General features: G+C 46.3%; 1 protein-coding gene across 7 annotated transcripts in view; it reads left to right on the top strand.

Moving 5' to 3' along the window:
• The window catches only part of BANP (BTG3 associated nuclear protein), a 110,400-nt gene that overhangs the window by 8,711 nt on the left and 79,277 nt on the right, over window positions 1-22,412 (top strand). For 6 of the 7 annotated variants that reach the window (XM_032389788.1, XM_032389787.1, XM_032389785.1 and 3 more), the window contains exon 2: window positions 18,073-18,211. In XM_032389788.1, coding sequence (XP_032245679.1) covers window positions 18,142-18,211 — 70 coding nt within the window. In that variant the 5' untranslated portion in view covers window positions 18,073-18,141. Of the gene's footprint in view, window positions 1-15,611; window positions 15,752-18,072; window positions 18,212-22,412 lie in introns of all 7 variants that reach the window. The other variant, XM_032389784.1, reaches the window with a different exon arrangement.

Raw genomic sequence — 22,412 nt, 5'->3', positions numbered from 1 at the left:
TTTAGATTTTATTTATTTGAGGGAGAGCGAGAGAGTGAGAGCAAGAGCAGGGGAAGGGGCAGAGGGAGAGGGAGAAGCAGACTCCCCACTGAGCAGGGACCCTGACGTGGGGCTCCATCCCAGGACACCGAGATTATGACCTGAGCCGAAGGCAGACCCTTAACTGACTGAGCCACCCAGCTGTCCCTATGTCCTGTGTCTTTAATCAAAGTAAATTTTTTTGGTGTAGCAAATAGATTTTCTTAAAATTTAAGAATAAGTTTCATTTGGAAATTATCTTAGCTCCTAGCCAACAGTTCCTGGCCCCTATTTTGCTGTCCCTGTCCGAATGTGGGCCTGGAGTTCTGGTGTACTCGGCCCATGTGTTTGTTTCCCCCACTTCAGTATGGGTTAGAGTTCTGTGTTCCAGGTAGCAGATCTTCAGACGTTTCTGTGTCCAGGTGGAGTTGTCTTCTCCGAAGAGGCATTTCAGCCCTGTCGCTAATAGGATTGTCTTACATTGCGTGGCCTGGTTTCGGGCGGGTGGGGGTGGGGTGGGAGGGGTGGAGAGTGTTGGGGTCTGAGACCCAGAGCACCTTGTTCTGGCTGTTTGGCTCAGGGCAGACTCTTCAGTGTCTCCTCCAGGGGAAGGGCAGCCCCAGCCCCACATGCCCAGGCTGTGTGGGGGCAGATGGGAGCATTCGGGAAGCCTGCAGCTCAGCATTCACCAGGCTTCCGTCCTTCGTGCCCTTTGCAGGCAGGACGCCCAAGTCCCCATCCCGTTTCACACAGGCTTCCTGGTGTTCTTGAGCATAAGAGGAAAGCATACTAGTTTGATTAAGACGTTTGATGACTAATGTGGCTTTAAAAAAGTTAAAATGTAGAGGCATGCTTTACATGGACATTTTGATTGCATGGACTTTCTTTCAGTCTTAGACCCTTAATTTTGGGGTTCCACATGCAGTTTCTTCTTTGTATTGTTTTCCATGACTTATTATTGACTACACATCAAGAACTATGACCTTGAGTAAGACAGTGCCAAGATGCTGTATCTGGTATCAAGACCATAAACTTAGATCCCCTGGCCCCCACGATGATAGGGGCATGGGGTGTGTCTGCCCACTACCGAGCCCGTGTGAGGGCTGTGCACGGTCAGCCAGTGTCCCTGACATCACCTTCGTAAGTCTTCTTAGACTTTGTTTTCTGTTCTAGATCATATTAATTAGTTCTCTTTGGTTGTCAGCCCTGCCTCTGAGGGGTTGCACTTGCTTGTCATATTGTGTGGATCAGCAACCTCTAGAATTGTCCCTGCATCTGCCACCTGTCATTGTTACTTATTTTAATGACTGCTCAAGTTGGGAGTTAATCTTCTTTTGTTTTTTTGTTGCCTGTTTAGGATCACAAATTCCCTTAACATTTTGGCACATGCTAGTTGTTTTGTTTGGCTTCTGTGAAATTGCGAGGTGGGAAAAGGAGATGAGGACACTGTAGTGTCCTTATCCTTGGACTGATGACCACCCTCCTCAGGCTTTGCAGTACGTGGCATTAAGCAGGAGAAGCAGATGGGTGATAAAAGGATTTCAGTTTCTGGAGGGAGCTAAAAAAGATCGAAGGATGCGCAGGCGCAGAAACCAGCGAGGAAGAGCGAGAACATGTAGGCTCAGTTAGCAGGACACAGAGGGGTTGCGGTGGAGCATGCTCTGCTTCCTGCCCGTCCTACCCCCATGTCTTCAGGGCACTCTGGTCTCATTTCCCTTAGGAAACATTCACGATGCATGTTTCATAAAAGGGGAGTGTTTAGGGCCTGTCTGTAAAGTGGGGCACAGAGGGTCCCAGTCGATGGTTGTGAAGGTTGAATGACGTAATGCCTGATACAGGGCTTAGGGGTCAGCACATGGCAGCTCCTGCAATTACTGTTACCAGCATCCCTTCCAGCTCCTGGATCTTCTTAGGCTTGGCAAGCTCATATGGTGCTGATTTAAGTGATAGAAATTTGTATGTAGCCAGAATTTTGTTTGTGGTAAACTTACATCCCAGAATCTTGGAATTTTAGAACTGGCCAGGACCTTAGAGGTGTTTGAAATTCGTAAACTAATAAGAAAAAGCTTGGCCATACTTGTAAAGTACATATTTATTTTAAGAGCAAGACCCCATGATGACCTTTGTGTTTCCACTATGAGGAGTTGGCCGGCATGCAGACCACTGCCCCAGCGGCCGTCGCTGATGGGCGTTAGGTTTCAGACACCCTCTGTTCTCTCCAGGGAAGTGACTTCCCTCACACTGTGTATTGTAAATTGTGATAGATGCTCTTACTACACAGTGCTGTTACTTGTGTGGTATTTGTTACTCAACGATACTTCATTGAGAATTTTAAATTCTTTTAGATGGTTTTAAACAGTTTGCAGTAGTGAATATGAATTCTTATCATCTTAGGGCCAATGTATCTTTTTTTCTTTCAGATTTTTTTACTTATTTGAGACAGTGAGAGAGCAAGAGAGAGAGAGAGAGAGCAGGGGCAGGGGGAGGGGCAGAGGGAGAAGCCAACCCCTTGCTGAGCAGGGAGCCCGATGCGGGGCTTGATCCCAGGACCCTGAGATCATGACCTGAGCCGAAGGCAGACGCTTAACCAACTGAGCCACCCAGGTGCCCCAGGGCCAGTATTTCTTATATGAACATATGTCAGTGGGGAAAGTGTTTAATTTTGTCTCTAATTCAGTCTCTCAAAATGAGGTATAGCTGGGTTTAGGTATATGATCATCAAAATCAATAAAATGTCTCTTCAAAACATAGCTTTCTTCTCTAGAGGTGCAAAAATTGGCCCATGCCATCTCATGCATTTCCACACCTCTGAATGTTTTCCATCTTAACTGAAAAAACAGAGGTACAAGGACATCAAGGTGTAGGGGAGAGGATGACTTTCCACTACAGTCTCCAAGTATTGAATTTTTTTTTTTTTTTTTTTTAATGAGATGATTAAAACCAAGATTTCTACTGTCCTGTAGCTGAAGGATTGAAAGAGCTGTCAGGCCGAAGACTTGAGGCCTGAGTTTCAGGATTATCTGTGTTTACAGGAACATTTGAACTACAGGGTCATTCCTTTACTCAACTAGTATTTGTGGATGGCTCCCATGTGCCCAGCGTGATACTTGGCTGCAGTGGTCACCCAAGGCATACCGCAGTGGTTTTTACATTAAAGGGACACCTTCAGTTACTGGATGAGCGCTTATAGCCCCAGAGCAGTCCTAGACAGCATGCAAACAGCTGGGCGTGGCCGCATTCCAATAAAACTTTGTTCGTAGACTCTGTTTCATATAGTTTCATGTCACAAAATAGTATTCTTTTGATTTGGTTCATGGGCTGTACAAAAGCAGGTGGAGGGCTGCATTTGGCTTAGAATGCATTTGTTGGGTGGATGAATAAAAGGGGGTCATATAGAGGGAGACAGGGCAGAGCCAGATTGGGGAAGGTTTGAAACCTGGATGGCGGAGTTTAGGCATGACACTGTCTGAAGAGCAGGGCCATGGAATTTGCTCAAGCTGGGCTCTGAGAGGGTGAGCCTTCTTTGGAAGAATGTTAACCCTGGAACTTATCTACAGGGTGGATGAGAGTGGATTGGCTTCCCACCTCAGCCGTGTGTGGCTTTGGGAGGGACCAAGGGGACCCTCATCCTGCCAGATCAGTGGACTCAAGTTCAGAGTGTGTCACGGAGAGATGGCGCTGCACATCAGAGGGGCTGGAGGTGGGGACTCAGTGAGAGACCAGTTCAGGGATGAGGAGGCACCCAGCAGACCAGGTGCAGTGGGAGAGAGGAGGAGGAGGAGGAAGGAAGTCAGGTCAGAATCAGCAAGCATGAAGAAGCCCTAGGGTCTGGTGATGGTTGGATACTTAAGGGTAACAGAGCGAGGGAGTTCAAAAAAGTCTGCAGGTTCTTTGTGGGAGAGGTTGGGAGATGGGTGGTATCTCCTTGAGCAGCTTTCTTGGGGGAAGGTTAGTGCCGTCGTGGGAAGAGTGGGAGTGGATTTTATTGTCAAAGGCCATGGCATGTTTGAAATACGGGCTGAGAGGGCAAGGTGGGAGATGGAGATTTGGGAGGGATGGGGATTACTCCCATCATTGACTTGTGAGCCTGCTGGCCACCCTGGGAGCCCATGCCTTCCTTCCATCCAGCATCCCAGGTGCTGTTTCCTGGGAGCTGAGAAGGGGCCTCACTAGCGCCCTGCAGCGTGTGGGTCTCTTGGAACCAGATGGATGAATGTGCTCTGCAGGGGAAGCCTGGGGGTGGGGGGAGCTTTCGCAGAAGGGCAGAGGTACTGGGGGAGGGAGGGAGACATGGAAGGGGTGGTGCCCAAAGGCAGTCAGTCATTGATACAGGGCTCTTGTCTGCTCCCTTGGAGAGAAGCTCCAGTCTGACAGTGAGTTTGGAAACCTTATTGTTTGTTTGGGGTTCAGAGGGAGAGGGAAGACAGGTTGTTTGTGGATGGGCTTGGGTGAGAGTTCCAGAACATGCTTTAGCAGTGTGGCACAGGAGGAATGTGATGGTAGCTGGGGGGCAGTGTAGTGGATTGGAGGGTTTTATTATTTTTGTTTTTCTAAACATTTCCGTAATTTAAGGCCTTTTATCAGATACGTTGCAGAGTAGTATGCGTTGTTCTTGCGTACCTGCACGGTTTCCCCCACTGTCTGCAGCGCACGCCAGCACGATGTGGGGCAGTGGCCGCCGACAGGGAGCGCTCCAGCCACCGCTTGGCCCCTCAGCACAAGCAGGTTCTCTGGGGCCCGTGGTTCTGTGCCACCTCTCCTACCTTTAATCTAGAGAAAAGTTGCTAGAAGAGAGCAGGGAGTTCACAGGTGTGTGTCCTCCATCTAGATTCACAAAGGGCTAGTAATTTGGGGTGTGTACGGGCACACCTAGGAGATGCTGTGGGTTTGGTTCCAGACCTCTGCGACAAAGTGCGTATTGGAGGAAAGCGAGGCACACACGCCTTCGGTCTCCCAGTGCATGTAAATGTTTATACTGTATTGTAGTTGATCAAGTGTGCAATAGCGTTAGGTCTAAAAAAACAATGCACATACCTTATTTAAAAAATACTTCATTGCTAAAAAATGCTAATCATCATCTGTGCTTTTAGTGAATCATAATCACTGATCACAGATCAGCACAAGTAATAATGAAAAAGTTTGAAATATTGCGAGAATTACACATTTTGGTAAATTTTGGTAACATGTACTTTTTTTTCCTGCTTTTGAAAGTTGCAGAGATCAATGTATTTCACTGCTAAATGCTTGAGTACTCATGTCCCCAGAGCAAGAACATTCTTTCACATAACCATACCTAAAAAAAGAATAATATTCAGTGTCACTGAAGATACTCTCCATGTTTAAATGTCCCCCGAAATTCGTTTATGGCTAATGATCTCCCCCCGCCCACCAAGACCTCACGGCATCGGGCAGGTCTCCTTAGGCTTGCTTCATTGGGAGCAGACCTCTGCTCGTTTTATGCTGTGGCTTTTCAAGCGTCCTGACCGGTAGACCTGCACCTCTGACACCCTTGTTCCTGCCCCTGTCCCCAGCCGACTCCCCCAGATCTCCATCCCGGCCGGGGTCGCTGCCTCGGTCAGTGTTCCCCTAGCTAGGCCTGTTCTGAGCTCTGGCTAAGCCGTAGATCCAGGTGGATCCCAGTCGTCACTTGTACTCACTGTGTAAGTGTCTTAAGGGCAGGAGGAAGGTAGTGTCTGTTGAGCGAAGTGCCCAGTGGTTATTTTTGAAGAATGTGTGAATGAATGTAAGAAGATCACTTAATATTGGGTGAAAGAGTTCACAGAGACCTATGACAATTGCTCCTGTAACTGAGACAGAAGGCGGAGGTACTCCGGTCTGCGGTCAGGTGCGCATTACCGTACCCCACATCTTTGGCTGAGGGAGTAGCACATGTTGTCGGAGTAAGTACTGAACAGTGTGAACAGTTTGTGGTTCACAAGAGAGAAGTGGAATATGGCTGCTGTAATAGTAAACAGGCTTCTGTAGTGCATTTACATTTATCTTTGGCAGTTGGTAAATCAAGTAAAAGTTTCTTGTAATTGCATTTATGGTTTGTATTTTATGGCAGAAGTTATCTGAAATTCACTCTGCTCATACAGGGTTCTTAGGCTTTCTTTCTGGAGATGTAATACCTGAAAGCAGCAGTTGTCAGAGTGGGGTCCGAGGAACCCCATGGATGCCCTTGAGAACTTGCCAGGGGGCCTGTGAGGGCAAGCAGTTTTCCTGATGATCTTAAGAGGTCACTTGCCTTTTTTGTGTGTTGGCACTTGCACTGATGGTGTGGGGTTGATGTGGAAAAGCTGCCGCTGCCCAGGCACAGCTGAGGCCAAGGCCCTAGGCTGCAGGTGGGTCCTTGTATTCTTTACTGCCGTGCAATTAAAAAAAGGCTATTTTCACCTAAGAATGTCCCTGACGAAGTGGTGAAAATTAATTGCATTAAGTCTCAATCCCCGAGTACACCTCTCTCTAATACTCAGTGTGACAAACAGGAAGTTTGTGGAAAGCACTCGTGCCGCATTTCAGAGTTGGGGAGTTGCCTCGAGGACAAGCCCTTCTGCACTTAAGTTGTTCCCTGAGCTAGCCACGTTTTTTTCAGGAACCAACACGAGAGAATAATCGACAAACGATGATACTTCTCACTAAATGAACAAAGTTAGCCTTTCACTTCAAGGAAAGCAACCAGCACTATTGGCGGTGATCAAATTTGGGCTTTCAAGTGAAATTGGAATTTCAGAAAGTGTGTCTCTGCCGTTGAGACCCTGACAGCTTCTCGATACTTAAAGATGTTTCTGATGTCAGTGTTAATATTAATGAATGTAGTGTTATTGCTAATACATAATAAACTATGTTTGGAAAACCCGCATAACTCAGTGAACCAGTATTTTCCAAATGATCCATGCATGATGTTACAAAGTTGCACTTTGGGAGAAGATCCATTGAAAGTGCAAGACAGACCAATGGATTTTAAAGTAATAAAGTAAAAAGTTCACTGATAAGGTTTCAGATTCCACATTGCAACAAGACTCTAGGGAAAAATAAGACACCTATTGAGTTTTATTGTATTAACAAAGAACACCCACAGTTATCTGAAAAGGCTGGTAAAATATTTTCCCAGTCGCACTTCTGTGTGAGGTTGGGTTTTCTTCGTATGTGTCAACCAACAAGTTCCTAGTGCAAGACTGAAAGCTGACGCAGATCTGGAAGTCCAGTTATTTTCCATTAAGTCTGACATTAAAGAGATTTGTGAAAGTGCCGAACTGTGTCCCTCATCTTGCTAAGATTTTGCTGCTGTTGTTGTTTTGGAAACTGAAGTTATTTTTCATAAAAAATGTTTTGTAATGTTAATTTTTATAATTTTGTTGATTTCTATAATTTTTAAATGAATAAAGAGCTATTCAAACATTTTCTGTTCTAGTTTCAAATCTGGTAACTACTGATAGATACACCCCTACAAGCACGAGCTCTTTGGGGGCCTCGCTAACTTTAAGGTGGTAAAGGGGCTGCTGAGCCCGGTACGTGTGTGAACTAGGGCAGTGGGTGCTGTGGGACCAGCTTAAATCCAGCCACTTCTCTTTCCTGCATTGTGTTTGGTATTTGAGGAGGTGTGTAGTTTTTGGAAAAGATGAGTAAAAGTGGCAAATTTACATATTAACCATAATGGGAGGGACCTGCTCTCTGAAGCTCTTTGGGCCTTCTTTTTCTAATCTTAAATGTAAGCTCATTTAGGGGGGCTGTCTTAACCAAGGAACGGTGTGGCTGGGTTTTCCTAGGAAGAAGTGGAAACCATGGGGAGAGGGATTTCCTGCTTCCCAATTTCCTGGCCCCTGACCAGACATTTATGGTCATATGTTCCCTTTTCTCCTCAGGTTGTCCTTTTTATAACCCCCCTCCCACCCTACACTGATTTTGGAGAAAAAAATAAGCAAGCTCAGTCTTTTTCATATACCTTCGTTTAATGAATATTGATTTCTTTGCTTACTGCATACTGGCTTTTGATTATGTCATTACTACACTTATATCCAAAAGGATTTGCCTAAATGGAGTGATCTTTAGTTTCTTGGAGGTTTCCTGCACGTTCCAAGCATCGGTCCCGGGTAGTGGCACCCCGAGGCTCTCTTGGACTCGTGCAGGGGTGCTCCTGACCCTCAGGGCCATACCTTCAGTTTGTGTCTTCGTCATGTGTAATGCGAAGTCAGACTAGTGCTAGACTTCAAGGCCCTTCCCAGGTAGGGGCATGCCTGGTTTGTCCCCGTGACAGTCTCTTTAGCTGGCTACTCTCTTGTCTATCTGATGGCTGGTAAATAACTGTAGTAGCATGGAGTCAGGTCACCGTCCTAGGAGGTGATGCGGAAATAACCTCGTCCAAGTCAGATTCGACGTCAAGGCTTCGTTCAAGGGTTAATATAAGAAACGGCTCTACCAAGAATTTCTGCCCTAAAAAAACTGCTGGGAAAGAAAGTCCTGTACGTGTGACATCTCTAATGAGACAAACCATGTGATGTTGTTCTTGCAGCGACAGAAGATCCCAGTGTCAACACAGGGAGGCTTTGTTTGGTTATTTTTTCTTGCTGCCTTTTTCATCAGGAGAGCTGATAGTCCATAGCATTTCATTTTTTAGCCTTTACTGCTAAAGCAAAGTCACATGCTCAATTACAGTAGCTTTTCTTTTATTCCTGTTTTAATGGCCGTGTGGTTTTATTTTATGGGTATCCAAAATATTTAAAAATTAGCAAAATTAAAAATAAATTGGCAGTTGTGTATTTCAGCTGATGCCCAGCTGCTGACAGCTGATGAGCGGCTTGTTATATTTTCATCATTAACAACCGAATGTGTCATTCATGTGAAGTTCGCTGTCATAAACTAAACAGACTCATGACTTATAGTCCAGTCCTTATTGAAATCAAAACATAGACGCAGTACTTTCAAGACTTTACTGCATGGTTCTTAAGTAGGAATGCTGACCGTCCTAGATCTGCATTGGTGTGTAAGCCCACAGTGGGTTCTTCCACTAGACTTACCACACATGTGCTCCTTGTGTCCCAGCATGTGCCAGGCCCGGTGCTGGGCAGGGAGCAAAGTGATGGAAATTCCTGTCCGAGTGGAGCTTGTCTTCCAGTAGGGGAGACAGGTGCTAAACGAAATGAGAAGTTAGCATATGCAGTGAGTGAGGCTGTCAGTACTTCGTGATAAAGCAGGAGAGGGGAGCAGGGAGGCAGGTGGGTGCTGCTGGTGGGTTTTGAGTGGGTGTGATTCAGTGTCTCTGGGATGATGGTGGGTGCTGGAGTGCCAGGGCTCTGAGCTGAACATGTGCCTGCCGAGTGGGAGGCCACCTTGGACGGGTCCAGCAAGGAGCAGCGGGGAGAGCCTGAGGGGCACGGGAGGGTGCCGGCTGGTACGCAGCTGGCTTCCCAGCGCCAGGAAGCACATGAGTTAGCAAGAAGCCTTTGGTGGGCTCTGAACAGACGAGGGACACAGTCTGACATGTGTTTTCACGTGATCCAAGTGGCTTTTTAACTAGGTATTGGGAATAATTATGGGGCAAAGACGGAGCAGGGAGACCATGTGGAGGCTAGCGCACAAATCCAGATGTGAGAAGATGAGGCCAGAGTGTGGGAAGTGAGAGATTGGCTCACAGATTGGGTGTAAGAGGAACAAGAACCAGGGACTGAAGGTTTTGACGTGGGAAGTCTGGGGGGAGCAGGGTGGTGGTGGGGTGGGTAGCGAGTGCGGTTTAGGCAGGATGAGATCGAGACTAGACACCCAGGGAGAGTGTCCAGGAGGCTGTTTGCTACATGGGTCTGGAGTTCACGTGAGAGGTCTGAGTTGAAGGGTGAGCCTGTGTCATCAGCACGTAGATGGTATTGGCAGTTCGACTGAGAAGAGGTCCTGCACCGAGCCCGGGCATTCCGCCAAGTCAGGGAGATGACGAGGACCCCCATAGAGGGAAGGGAAGGCAAGAGAGGCAGGTGGAAGAGGTGGGAGTGAGCCTGTGCCGGTGAGCACGGGACCCACCTGGGCGGTCTCATGGGTGGAAGAGTGTCTGATGGGGCTAGGTTCTAGAAGGAGTGGAGGCAGCAGGTCTGGGCAGCTCAGTGGGGATGGAGGGCAGCTGGGGAAATAGCATGACTTCTGTGGGGAATGACCCCAGACCTGGTGTGAGGGGATGGCATGTGTGTGGGTGGGAGTGAGCCCAGGGGCAGCACCCAAAGCAGCCACAGGGGGAGGGTGAGTTCCTGGGAAGCACTGGTGGGGGGCCGGGGAGAGTGAGATGGCCAGCTGAGCCCCAGAGGAAGGGGCTGGGATGTGGACCGGGGAGGAGAAAGGGTGGGTCCAGGGGAATGGCGGAGGATCCAGGGGTACAGAGGGTCCAGGGGAATGGCGCTTCCCGAGCAGGGCAGTGTGGATTTGCGCACAGGCAGGCTGAGGGGGCTTGAAGGCAGGGCTAAGACGGTTGCCTGGTATTTGCCGGGATTTGATGTGGTTGGCCTTGTCTAGATACTTACTGGTTTTAGAGAAACAATTTCACAGTGATGATAATATGTGCTTACAGAAAACTCAACACTCGGGAGGGATAAAGGATGAAAGTTGTCTGTGTTGTCTGTATTCTCCCTCCCTCCTGGGTACCAGGAAGTTCACCTGGATCACTCCAGACCCTCTTGTGTGTGTTTACACACGCACACGGACATGTGACTGCACGTATGTGCCATTATTAGAAAACAGGATTGGGATCTTACACATACTGTTCTACAATTTTCCTTTTACGTTCCTTTCTGTTAGTATTCCAGAGATCTTTCCATCTTGGTTCACATCATTAAACCTGCCTCATTCACGTTAATGAGTATAGCGTATCGCAGTGTGGCGTGCCGTCATTTACGACCATCCCCCTAAGATCAAGCACTTCGGTTGTTGATGTTGGTGGGTGGGTTTTGGTTTTCCTGTGCGCTGGGGAAGATGCTCTCTTCACAGGCATGCTACGGTCCAACTAGTTGTTGCTGTCAGAGACATTATTGAACATTAATCTCAGCCCAGCTGCTTTATTATATTAAGACTGGATTATCGGGCGCCTGGGTGGCTCAGTTGGTTAGGTGACTGCCTTCAGCTCAGGTCATGATCCTGGAGTCCCTGGATCAAGTCCCGCATCGGGCTCCCTGCTCAGCGGGGAGTCTGCTTCTCCCTCTGACCCTCCCCCTCTCATGCTCTCTCTATCTCATTCTCTCTCTCAAATAAATAAATTAATTAAAAAAAAATCTTAAAAAAAAAAGACTGGATTATCGCCAGGACTTCTGAGAAATGGTAAATTTAATTTGCCAAAATGGCAACCGCATGTACCACTGTGCTCCAGTTTTCTTGGGCTTGTTGCCCTGGTTTTTTCTATTCAAACCTTCACTGTTAGCAGAATTTTAAATGACTCTATCCTGGCAACAGAACCATCTTGAGTAAACAACTTGGATAGCGTGTGGTGTCCTCATTTGGAAGAGCTCAGGATTGAGGATTTTATGGTGAGCTTGGAGTATTTTCTTAAGCCGCTCGCAGAACTTTGAGAGACCAGGAAAAAGCCTGAACTGGGTGTTTGAAAACTTTCCATTAGCCCTTGATGAGAGACAGCTCTTTAGCCTGGAACTTGTGGACCCGGGGCCATCATGAATGGGCGTCAGGGCGCCACACTTGGGTTAAGCCTGGCAGCATGTGGCAGGTTCCAGAATATGCTGTTGTAGTGCAGGTGGTCTGCTGTTTTCCCTTCTGGTAAGGGAAGTCTGAGGCTGGTAGTCCAGGGACATGTGGGAGCTTGTTCTCTGCTCTTCTGATTCTTTCTGTCCCATCCTCATCCCTGGAGTCCGGCAGCCGGAGGGCAAGTAGGAGGGCCGTGGCCACATGTCAGCTGCCATGCACCACGGCCACACTTACACCCCATGGGCGAGAACTGGTCCCTTGGACAGCATGCTGCAGGAGCGGCTGCGGGGGGCAGTCGGCCTGGGGACTGTGTGTCCCTGTAAAGTGGGGCTCTTACACTAAGCGTCAGGAGAACAGCTACTGAGGTAGGCGGCCACTGTTGGTGTTTATGAGGCTCTGAAACTTGGCGGAATTTTGTCTCTCTGTGCTTTTTTCCTGGAAAAGGGTTCATAGGTTTTTTTTGTTTTTAGATTTTGAAAGCAGTCTGTGACCCGAAAACGTTCTAAATCCACCAGTTCAAAGGTTGATTGGGTGGTGGTACCTCCCTGAGGTCTACCACCTTCACTAAGCAGTTCACTGTATCCTTTAATAATCTTTGCTGGGGTTCTTAATTTGGGCAAAAGAAGACCGAGTTGATGGCATGAGTAGCTGATCTTCAGATAATCTGTACTTAGAGGTCATCTTCAGAGGACACAGAGGTAGCACGACACGTTTCCTCAGACCTGACAGGCCCCCGTGCATCTGCCCGAGTCGCTCTGCCTGCTGGATCTCGGAGCAGCTACTGCGGTTGCCCCCCCAGGGATGAGCACCAGCGTTTGGAGAATGCTACTCAGTGACTGAGGCTGGAATGGAGAAGTTCCCCGGCAGTTTATGCCTATATGTTTAGGTGACCAATTTTTTTTTCTTCTTTTTTTTTAAGTAGGCTTCATACCCAGCACGGAGCCCCATGCGGGACTTGAACTCACGACCCTGAGATCAAGACCTGAGCTGAAATCAAAAGTTGGACGCTGAACTGACTGAGCCACCCAGGTGCCCCTAGTTGACCATTTTTTAAAAATGCTTTTTATTTCTGAAAAGGTGATAAAGGCACAGGATAAAAATGCAAATATTATAAAAGGGTAAACGGAAAAATAATTTCCTTTCCTTCTTATGTCCCAGGAATAATCTACGCATATTTAGCATATTCCTTAAAAACAAAAAACCATGCTATACATTTTCTGCCCCATTTATATTCATATAATTCTGCATCTTGGGAGCTGTTTCTTAGAGAGATCCGCCTCATTCTTTCACACGGCTGTTTGGTGTGTCCCATTTTGTGGCTGTGAGTGTCCGGTAGAAACTCCCTGTTGATGTACATGTCGGTCGCATCCATTCTTTTGCTTCCAGAGCAACACCTTAGTAGTTTTGTTTTTGGGGGGCTTGTAGATCTTTGCACATCTATGTGAATCTGGGTGCTGGACAGATTCCCAGAGGGTGTGCGCAGGGTCAGGGCTGTGGCCAGCAGCGTTCTGATCGCTCTCGCCTACTGCTCTCAAAGGAGTCATACTGGTCTCTGCTCCCACCAGACACCCCGGAGAGCCCTCTACAGACGCTTCCAGCACTCGGAGTGACTGATTGCTGCCAGTCTCATGGGTGCAAGATGGTGTCTCATTTTAAATTTGCAGTTTAAAGATTACATGAAGGGTTAAATTCTTCTCATGTTTAAAAGCCTTGTGACTTCTTTTTTCTGTGAATTCACCCTCATTTTGTATGCTCATTTTTTATCAGGTTCATTGGTCTTACGTCTATCGCTGTGAAAGAAGGAAATTAGCTCTCTGGTGTATGTAGCAAATACTGTTTTCAAGTTTGAGTTTTGCCTTTAAAAATCCTTATTAAATATACTGCAAATTTAGAAAATTGTAGTTCTGTCCACTTTGTTGTTCTCCCCTTTAATTTATAAGGACCCTCTTGGTCCTCCCCAGAGTTGCATCTGCATTCTGCTTTGCTGCGTGCGTTTCTGTGGCACTCTGCGGCGTGTTCCCCGACATCTCCGTGTCCTGGGCGTTGGTAGCAGTAGAATTCTAGAGATAGCTTTGTGTGTTTGGCACTGTTTGGTGGCAGCAAGCCTACCTCCTGGGTGGTGGTGTGATCCTCATTAAACAAGGGGAATCAAGGGGCGCCTGCGTGGCTCAGTCGTTAAGCGTCTGCCTTCAGCTCAGGTCATGATCCCCGGGTCCTGGGATCGAGCCCCACATCAGGCTCCCTGCTCAGCAGGAAGCCTGCTTCTCCCTCTCTCACTCCCCCTGCTTGTGTTCCCTCTCTCGCTGTGTCTCTTTCTGTCAAATAAATAAATAAAATCTTAAAAACAAAAACAAGGAGAATCGTGTTTGGTTTCTTTGTGATGTTCGCAGCTCAAGCACTACATTCTTAATTCATCAGGATTGCAAAGTCATTCCTTCTTCATTTCTTTGAGGTAATACTTCAATCCAGAGATACTTCTTATCATGGGACTGTTTTTTCGGTGGTACATTTTATGTAGAAAGGCAGGATAAGTGTTTGAGTCTTTCTTTTTATTATGATTTTTTAAAAATTAAAGACTTAGTGCCTCCAAAGGTGACCTTTTTTGTTGTTGGTATCACGATGTCTTGAACTTAAAAATATTTTAAGTCCATTGACGTAGTTATTCTTGTTGATGGTCAGTTTTTTTCTGTCTTTGGCCAGGAGGAGCTTCTTCCTGTTGGCCGTGAGTCCATTCGATTCAACCCTGATGTCTGTCACAGTTTCCTTCCCTCTGGAATGGCAAGCTGCTCTCGGATCCTTCTGCATACTCCTTGTCTCAGTTCTGGAGGCGGCCATGTCTCCGGGAAGCCCTGGTTTCTTTTGGTGGAAAGTGTTATTTCAGCATCACAGTGTGGGCTCTAGGGACACATGTCGCTACTGGATTGACCACTGTTTCTTTGCCTTTCTGGTGGAGAGAGAGTATGTATACAGACACACGGCACACTCGAGTTCACCCTTGCAACCCCATCCACAGCCCGGGTGTTTCTCTGACCTCGGGGTCCTCTTGTCCTGGTTTTCAAGGACACGAATGATAGAATGGGAATATCCTGGAAGTCCTCATAGGCACACAGAACATTCTCAGAAAGGAATTCCAAGCTACCAGTCAACCTGATCACAGACGATTGTTGGCATTTGTTTTGTATACATTCTTCCAATTTTTCTCCCCATTTTAAGGTAAATTCTGTGTCTATCAAAGAACGTATAGCCATTGTGTGCGGTTCTTTTCCTTTATATTCTTCACTTAGTTCTGCTTGTAAATCTAGAATGCTCACCGCTAGCCAGTTCTTAACGTTGTCTCTTCAAGTGATTTTAGTTTTCTAAAGTTTGTTTTCTAGCAGTTTTTTCAGGAAGGGCTTATGGGAGTATTCTCCTGTGTACTAGATGTTGATAAATGTTGGCTGCCTTTACACTTGAAAGTCATTTTGTCTGGATATAAAATTCTTGGCTCACGTTTCTTTGAGTGCCTCAGATATGTTAATCTGTTTGTTTCTGTTGTAGTTTGATAATCTATTTCTTCCCCATTTTAAGTCACCTGGTCTTTTTGCCTGGATGTGTAAAGGAATTTCTCTTTTTTCTTTCAATAGTATTTTTATTAGAATGTGTCTTGGAATTAGGTGTCTGTTTTCCGCCCCCCTCTCTAGGTTTGTGGTGTGGTGTCTTTTTCGTAAGTAGTTTCAGACTTTCTCCCTTCCAGAGAGTTGTCTTGGCTCACACTTCTGGGCGCTCCATTTCCTCGGGCTTTGCCGTGGTTTTCCTCTTCGGAGCCTCCCTCTCCACGTCCGCGGGGCCGCCTCTGCCCATCTGTGCTCCTGTTTCTTGAACTCTTTTCCTTCATCTCTTTCTCATTCTTAAAATTTTCCTCCTTTTCTCATTTCGTTTCTTAGGTGCAGTTTCCCGTGTTTCCTGCTTCTGGGCTCCTAGTTTCGTTCATCTCTGATCTCTCCTGAGTTCCGTCACTGCACACCTGCACTTCGTGATGCTGGCTTAGGCTTCCCCCTAAACTGCGTCCTTCGTGGACTTCAGGGTAGGGTTTTCATCTCCTTTAAGGGCATGTCTTCAAGCACACTGTCATGGTCTGTGGTGGCATTATTTTCCTCCTTATTCTCTTTTAAAATATATTATCTTTGCACAAGATTGGACTTCAGTATTTTCTCTTGTTCACTTTCATGTGGAATTAATTTTCCTGAATATTTAGAAGGGAGGCATGATTTAGAATAGTTTTTTCTAATTTCAGTATTCTAGGGCTCTATATTCTATCGATTTTAGAAAGTTTTAAAAGATGCAGCAGTTTATTTTCTGAGCTCTCCTGGCTCTGTTTTTCTCCCCCACTTTTTTTTTTTTTTTTAAATAAATGTGGGGCTTGAACTCACAACACTGAGATCAAGAGTCTCATGTTCTGCCAACTGAGTCAGCCAGGCGCCCCTTTGTGTCCCACCTTTAATCAGACTTTCCTTTTCCTCTGTCTCTATCTTCCTGTCCTATAAATTGGGTATTGTATTCCCAGTCATTTCTTTTTAGTGTATTTGGCCTAGAAGGGAGCTTTGGGTAGTTAGCTCTGAGAGTTCCTGGGGCCCGGACTGTTCTAGGTCTTCTGGACGCGCCTGCAAGCCCATGTCAGTTCTCTGCCATTGGACGGTGCTCGGTCCTGGTTGCAGCGCTGCTTCTCTCTGCTTCCTGCTTCGGACCTGCTTCCACCATGGTGACCTTGTCGCTGTCAGTGCTTTGTCCCCACGTGCTGGTATTTTGGGGCTCATCAGGAACACCTCATCACTCAGTCTTGTTACGGACGTTGACTTGGATGTTGGTCGTGCTATCCTAGCTGGTCACGTGTTTTTATGGGGCGATAGGCAGAGATCAAAAACCTTTGTCATCACCCTCTTTCCCCAGTGGGACTCCTGGCAGGTTCCGTCGTGGTGCCTGCGAGGCCTCCTCCCCGCCCACAGCGTGTCATCAGTCTCCCCTTTGTTAGGGACAGTTGGTGCTTGGGCACCTCATTCGGTGTCGTGTCAGGTGTGTCAACGGGGAGTAAAAATGCCTTTGCGATCTTATATTTGATCATGCATTTATGTAAAAATGTTACCCATACTCTCTGAAGGAAGATTTAAGACGAGCTTGGTTCCTCCTTTTACAAATTTGTCTCTAAGAAGTTCTGTAGAATTTAAATCTGGATGAAAGAGAAGAGGAACCACGTTATTTATAGGCTAGAAGGACATGTGTGACATCTGCACATTTAACCTTATGCCTATTGGAACTTACTCATTAAAAGGAGATGTCATTAGACCCCTAGTTGAAACCAGGTGATCTGACAATTTTGATTGGACTCCTCCTGCCACACGGGAGCGGTGACTCGGGACTGTGAGACTTTCTGGTGACAGGAACCGTACCAGAGAGTTGAGGGCTTGCTTCCTGCCCTCAAAGAGCATGTAGTCTAGTTGGGGAAGAGCAAGAAATAATTTATTTTAAAAACATTTATTTGCAAATAACTAAAACATAAAAGTGTGATATGTTAAAACATGATGGTGACACTGATTCCAGAGTTCTCCAGGACATCCCATTTTTAAGTAGTATGGTTTGATCCGGTGTTGATAGACCATACCTGGCATCACATGACCTCATTTTTGTTTTGGAAGAGAAGGTCCTTCTTGGCCTAATCAAAGTGTTTTAGGAGCAAGAAGAAAGGAACTGACTGTTCCAGAGATGGTTTTTGGCTCAGGGATGACAACTCAAACCCCTGCCCCAGAGGGCACATGGGGGACAGGACAGCGCTCCTGGGGCCATGGTAGTGGGGTGGTGCTGTGGTTTGGGTCTGCTCTGGAAGCCAGAGGACAGCAAAACAGAGGCGCTTAGCAGGCGGGCGGTTTGTGTGGCAGAAAGGGAATGTGGAAACAGGCTCAGGGCGGAAGGGCCCATTCAGGGAAAATCCAGGAGGTGGGGCAGAATTATCTCCAATAATTCTCCAGGGTGTGGTGCGTTTAGCAGGAGGGCAGGATAGTTCCGCGTGGGGCGTGGGGAGGGGGGAGGTAGGGGACCACTGAGACTCCTGGTTTGGGGATGGCACGGTCAGGCCATCATAGGCCATCATGACTTTGGAGGTGGACCGAGGAAGCGGGAGGCTGTCAGGTAGGGGCTGGTCTGCTGGTTAAGGACGGAGGCCATGAGCGGTGTTTGTGAACTGCTTCTCACTTCTCAGAGAACACTACCATTCGGTGGTCTGAAGCGAGGAGAACCCTACGTTAAACAGTGCACAGCCGCTGCCGTGCTCTGGGACACACGCGGTTAGTAGTGAGCCTCATGTCACAGGTCACGATTGTGATCTCCCTGTCCCTGTCTGTCTCGGTTTTGTAGGTGGCAGAAACCCAGTCCTGCGTGAGTTTGGCTCCTGCCCACTCCCCGGCCACTCTCCTCTCCCTCTGGATGATGTCAGAACAGGACCTGGCGGATGTGGTGCAGATTGCCGTGGAAGACCTGAGTCCTGGTCACCCAGGTATGGCGCGGTGGGACAGTACGTGGATTCTTAGTCTCTCTTCTTCAGAAATCCAGAAGCACTTGCAGAAATTCTCTTTCCTTTAAAAAGTAAAGCGAGAGAAAAGGTGATGCGTGTGCTAATTGTGGAGAGTGGAAACCTTAGCCCTGCATCCGTCCATCCCAAGGGCAGCCACCCGGCACCCACAGCCTCTGCTCTCCCCTTCCTCCCCCACCCGCGGCGGTCCTGTGACACGTGGGGTTCCACCACTTTCCTCCTCACAACCTCCTCTTTTTAAAGTTCATTACTGCAGTTGCTTGCTTTGTTGGTGTGTACCAGTCTGCCTCGGGTACTCTGACTCAGTGGACCTCTTCCCTGTAGATGGCATTTACTTTGTGTGGCTTTCCTTATATGTACACCCTGCAGTAAAGAGCCTTGCTTGGATCTCTTGGCAAATATTTCTGTAGGGTAAGTTCCCAGAAGTAGAATTGCTGTGTATGTTCAAAATTTTGATAAGACACTGGCAGATTTCCCAGAAATGTTTATGAAGTTATTTTTTCATTGACTGCGAGAACTTTTTTTTCTGTACTCTTGTTAAGGTGGGTAATTTTTCTTAATGATGCTAAAAGCACATATCTACTCTGAAACTTTATTTGTTTTGGGAAGATTCTTTATAAAAGTAACCCTAAGTTTTAGGAATTTCATTTATGAAAAAGCTTTGTTTACACATTTATTTTAGAAGATTTCTTCATAAATTTCTTTTCCTTTTTTTGTCTTTTGATTTCATAATTTTAATAATAGAATACCTAATATTAAACTGTCCGCAGTTTCCTAAAATCAAATATCTTTTTTTTTTTTAATTTTATTATGTTATGTGAGTCACCATACATCATTGGTTTTTGATGTGGTGATCCACGATCCACTGTTTTCATATAACAGCCAGTGCTCCATGCAGTGCGTGCCCTCCTTAATACCCAGCATCGGGCTAACCAATCCCCCCCCCCCAAAACCCTGTTTGTTTCTCAGAGTCCATAGTCTCTCATGGTTCATCTCTCCCTCCAATTCCTCCCCCCCCATCATTTTTCCCTTCTCCTAATGTCCTCCATGCTATTCCTTATGTTCCACAAATAAGTGAAACCATATGATAATTGACTTTCTCTGCTTGACTTATTTCGCTTAGCATAATCTCTTCCAGTCCCATCCATGTTGATGTAAAAGTTGGGTATTCATCCTTTCTGATGGCTGAGTAATATTCCATTGTATATACGGACCACATCTTCTTTATCCATTCATCTGTTGAAGGGCATCTCAGCTCTTTCCACAGTTTGGCTATTGCGGACATTGCTGCTATGAACATTGGGGTGCATATGGCCCTTCTTTTCACTACATCTGTGTCTTTGGGGTAAATACCCAGGAGTGCAATTGCTGGGTCATAGGGTAGCTCTATTTTTAAATTTTTGAGGAACCTGCACACTGTTCTCCAAAGTGGCTGTACCAACTTGCATTCCCACCAACAGTGTAAGAGGGTTCCCCTTTCTCCACAACCTCTCCAACATTTGTTGTTTCTTTCCCTGTCCATTTTTGCCATTCTAACTGGTGTAAGGTGGTATCTCAATGTGGTTTTTTTTTTTAAAGATTTTATTTATTTGACAGAGATAGAGAGAGGGAGAGCACAAGCGGGTGGAGTGGCAGGCAGAGGGAGAGGGAGAAGCAGGCTCCCCGCTGAGGAAGGAGCCCGATGTGGGACTCGATCCTAGGACCCTGGGATCATGACCTGAGCCGAAGGCAGCCGCTTAACCGACTGAGCCACCCAGGCGCCCCTCTCAATGTGGTTTTGATTTGAATTTCCCTGATGGCTAATGATGATGAACATTTTTTCATGTGTCTGTTAGCCATTTGTATGTCTTCCTCAGAGAAGTGTCTTTTCATATCTTCTGCCCACTTTTTGACGTGATTATTTGTTTTTTGGGTGTTGAGTTTGAGAAGTTCTTTATAGATCTTGGATACCAGCCCTTTATCTGTAGTGTCATTTGCAAATATCTTCTCCCATTCTGTGGGTTGCCTTTTTGTTTTGTTGACTGTTTCCTTTGCTGTGCGGAAGCTTTTTATCTTGATGAAGTCCCAAAAGTTCATTTTTGCTTTTGTTTCACTAGCTTTTGGAGATGTATCTTGAAAGAAGTTGCTGTGGGCGATGTCGAAGAGGTTACTGCCTATGTTCTCCTCTAGGATTTTGATGGATTCCTGTCTCACATTGACAAGGTCTTTCATCCACTTTGAGTTTATCTTTGTGAATGGTGTTAGAGAATGGTCGAGTTTCATTCTTCTGCATATGGCTGTCCAATTTTCCCAGCACCATTTATTGAAGAGACTGTCTTTTTTCCATTACATGTTTTTTCCTGCTTTGTCAAAGATTATTTGACCATAGAGTTGAGGGTCCATATCTGGGTTCTCTATTCTTTTTTAAAGTTTGAAGTGAGAACTGCACACGACAAAATCACTGAGTGTTTTAGTTGCCTGGTTATTATTTTTGGGATAGTAGAATTGAAATGCTGACTTTTTTTTTTTCCCCTACAGAAAAGAGAATTTTCAGAAATCTCATAAGAAAGTACAATGATGTCTATCTTTTATGATCTGATATGTTAATTGAAAAAACTTCATTTAGAACTTAGTTATGGTCTGGAAGGGAGAGCAGTATAAATGATTTTAGAATTAAATGACCAGTCACAAAGAAATGGAGGCACTCTTTTTGGGATGCTGTGCTTTTTCTCTTATTTTGCCTCTAATTTGTTTGTAAGAACCACCGTCACCTATTGGCTGGTGAGACCACGAGCCTGTCAAGTCACTGAGCAGAGTTAGGACGTGTGAGTGCAGCTGGGTGACCACAGCCTTCTCTGTGACAGCTGGCCAGCTTGTTTAGAGTGAGAGCTTGGAGCCTTGGCCTCATCAGCACCACACCTTAGATGCCACTGAGCTAAAAAAAAAAAAAAAAAAAAAAGCAGAAACACTATCACTGTCCATAAAATTTTTAAAAATAACTTCATATTTTGGTAGGTGAATGACCATTTAGAAAATACACTGCGATGTTATAAAAGAAAAATGTTCCAGTTACATAAATTTTAAACCTTTTTAGAACAATTAAAGTTCTGGATAGTTTACTTCCCAAATAAATTGTTTCTCCGTAGATTATAGTTCAGAGAAGGCTTAGAGAAATCGTTTCTAACCTTGGTTTTGTCCAGTCTCCCCTCCTGAAATAACCGGGAACTCTAGTTTGTGCAGCGCTCTCTGAGGCCTTTGTAGACAGCTTCCGATCTCTGGTCCAGAAGGACCCGCACATGCCCAGCACGTCCCATGGTGCACACACGTGTGTGCCTCCAGAGGGGGCCTGAGACTGAGATGATTTTTCCTTCATCTCTAAGATACGGACTTTGTAAAATTTAGAAGTAGTTAACCAAGTGGAAGAAATGAAAATGTCCCATGGTCCTAGCAGGAGAACTGCTTACTGGCGTGGGCATCCTTCTACTTTTTTCTGATGTTTAGGTCTCTCTGCATCTGCACATCCTCCCCACATGGCTGTACTCACTTAAGCCGTCTGGCATGGACATAGAGGCCGCCTTCATCAGGCCTGGCCTTCCAGTTGATTGTCATGGCTTTAACATGAACATTGAGTTCTTTTATCTAATTCTAAGAGTAACGTGTGCAAAATTATGCAAAGCAATGCAGGCAACTTGTGCAAATGTAGCAAAGGACAGCTGCCTGGCCCAGAGCCACTCGTTGCTGGAGCGCTGCTGGGTTCACCTCTGTCGTCAGCTGTGGGCGCACCTCCTTCTATGTGGCTGCTTTGCTGCCCTTTGCTTAAAGCCTGGCGGTAGTTCTCGCTGCCGCAGGGCGTCTTCTCCCAGTTACAGGAACGAGCTCTGTGGCCCTGGACAAGTCACTTAACCTCACTGGACTTGCTTCCTGTGCAGCAAATGAAAAGGATTAGAGTAATGATTGCCAGGCTCTCTGTCTCCTGGTCCTGGTACAATTCACCAGTTTCTAGTAGGAGTAGACTAAGGTTTTGAGAACCTGTGTTTTGCTAATCACAAACACCTTTAGGCATGGATTTTTCCTTTTTTTACTTAATTAAATGAGAATTCATTCCCACACATTTCTGTGGAGGTGGTTGAGGCAATCGTGCTGCGCAGGATCTACAGGGCACGGTGCGAAGCCCTTTGGTAAGCAG

This window comes from Phoca vitulina, unplaced genomic scaffold (assembly GCF_004348235.1).
Source record: "Phoca vitulina isolate PV1807 unplaced genomic scaffold, GSC_HSeal_1.0 scaffold56, whole genome shotgun sequence".
Classification (NCBI taxonomy): domain Eukaryota; kingdom Metazoa; phylum Chordata; class Mammalia; order Carnivora; family Phocidae; genus Phoca; species Phoca vitulina.
The sequence above is the reverse complement of the archived record's forward strand: the minus strand, read 5'-3'. Positions and strand labels throughout refer to the sequence as shown.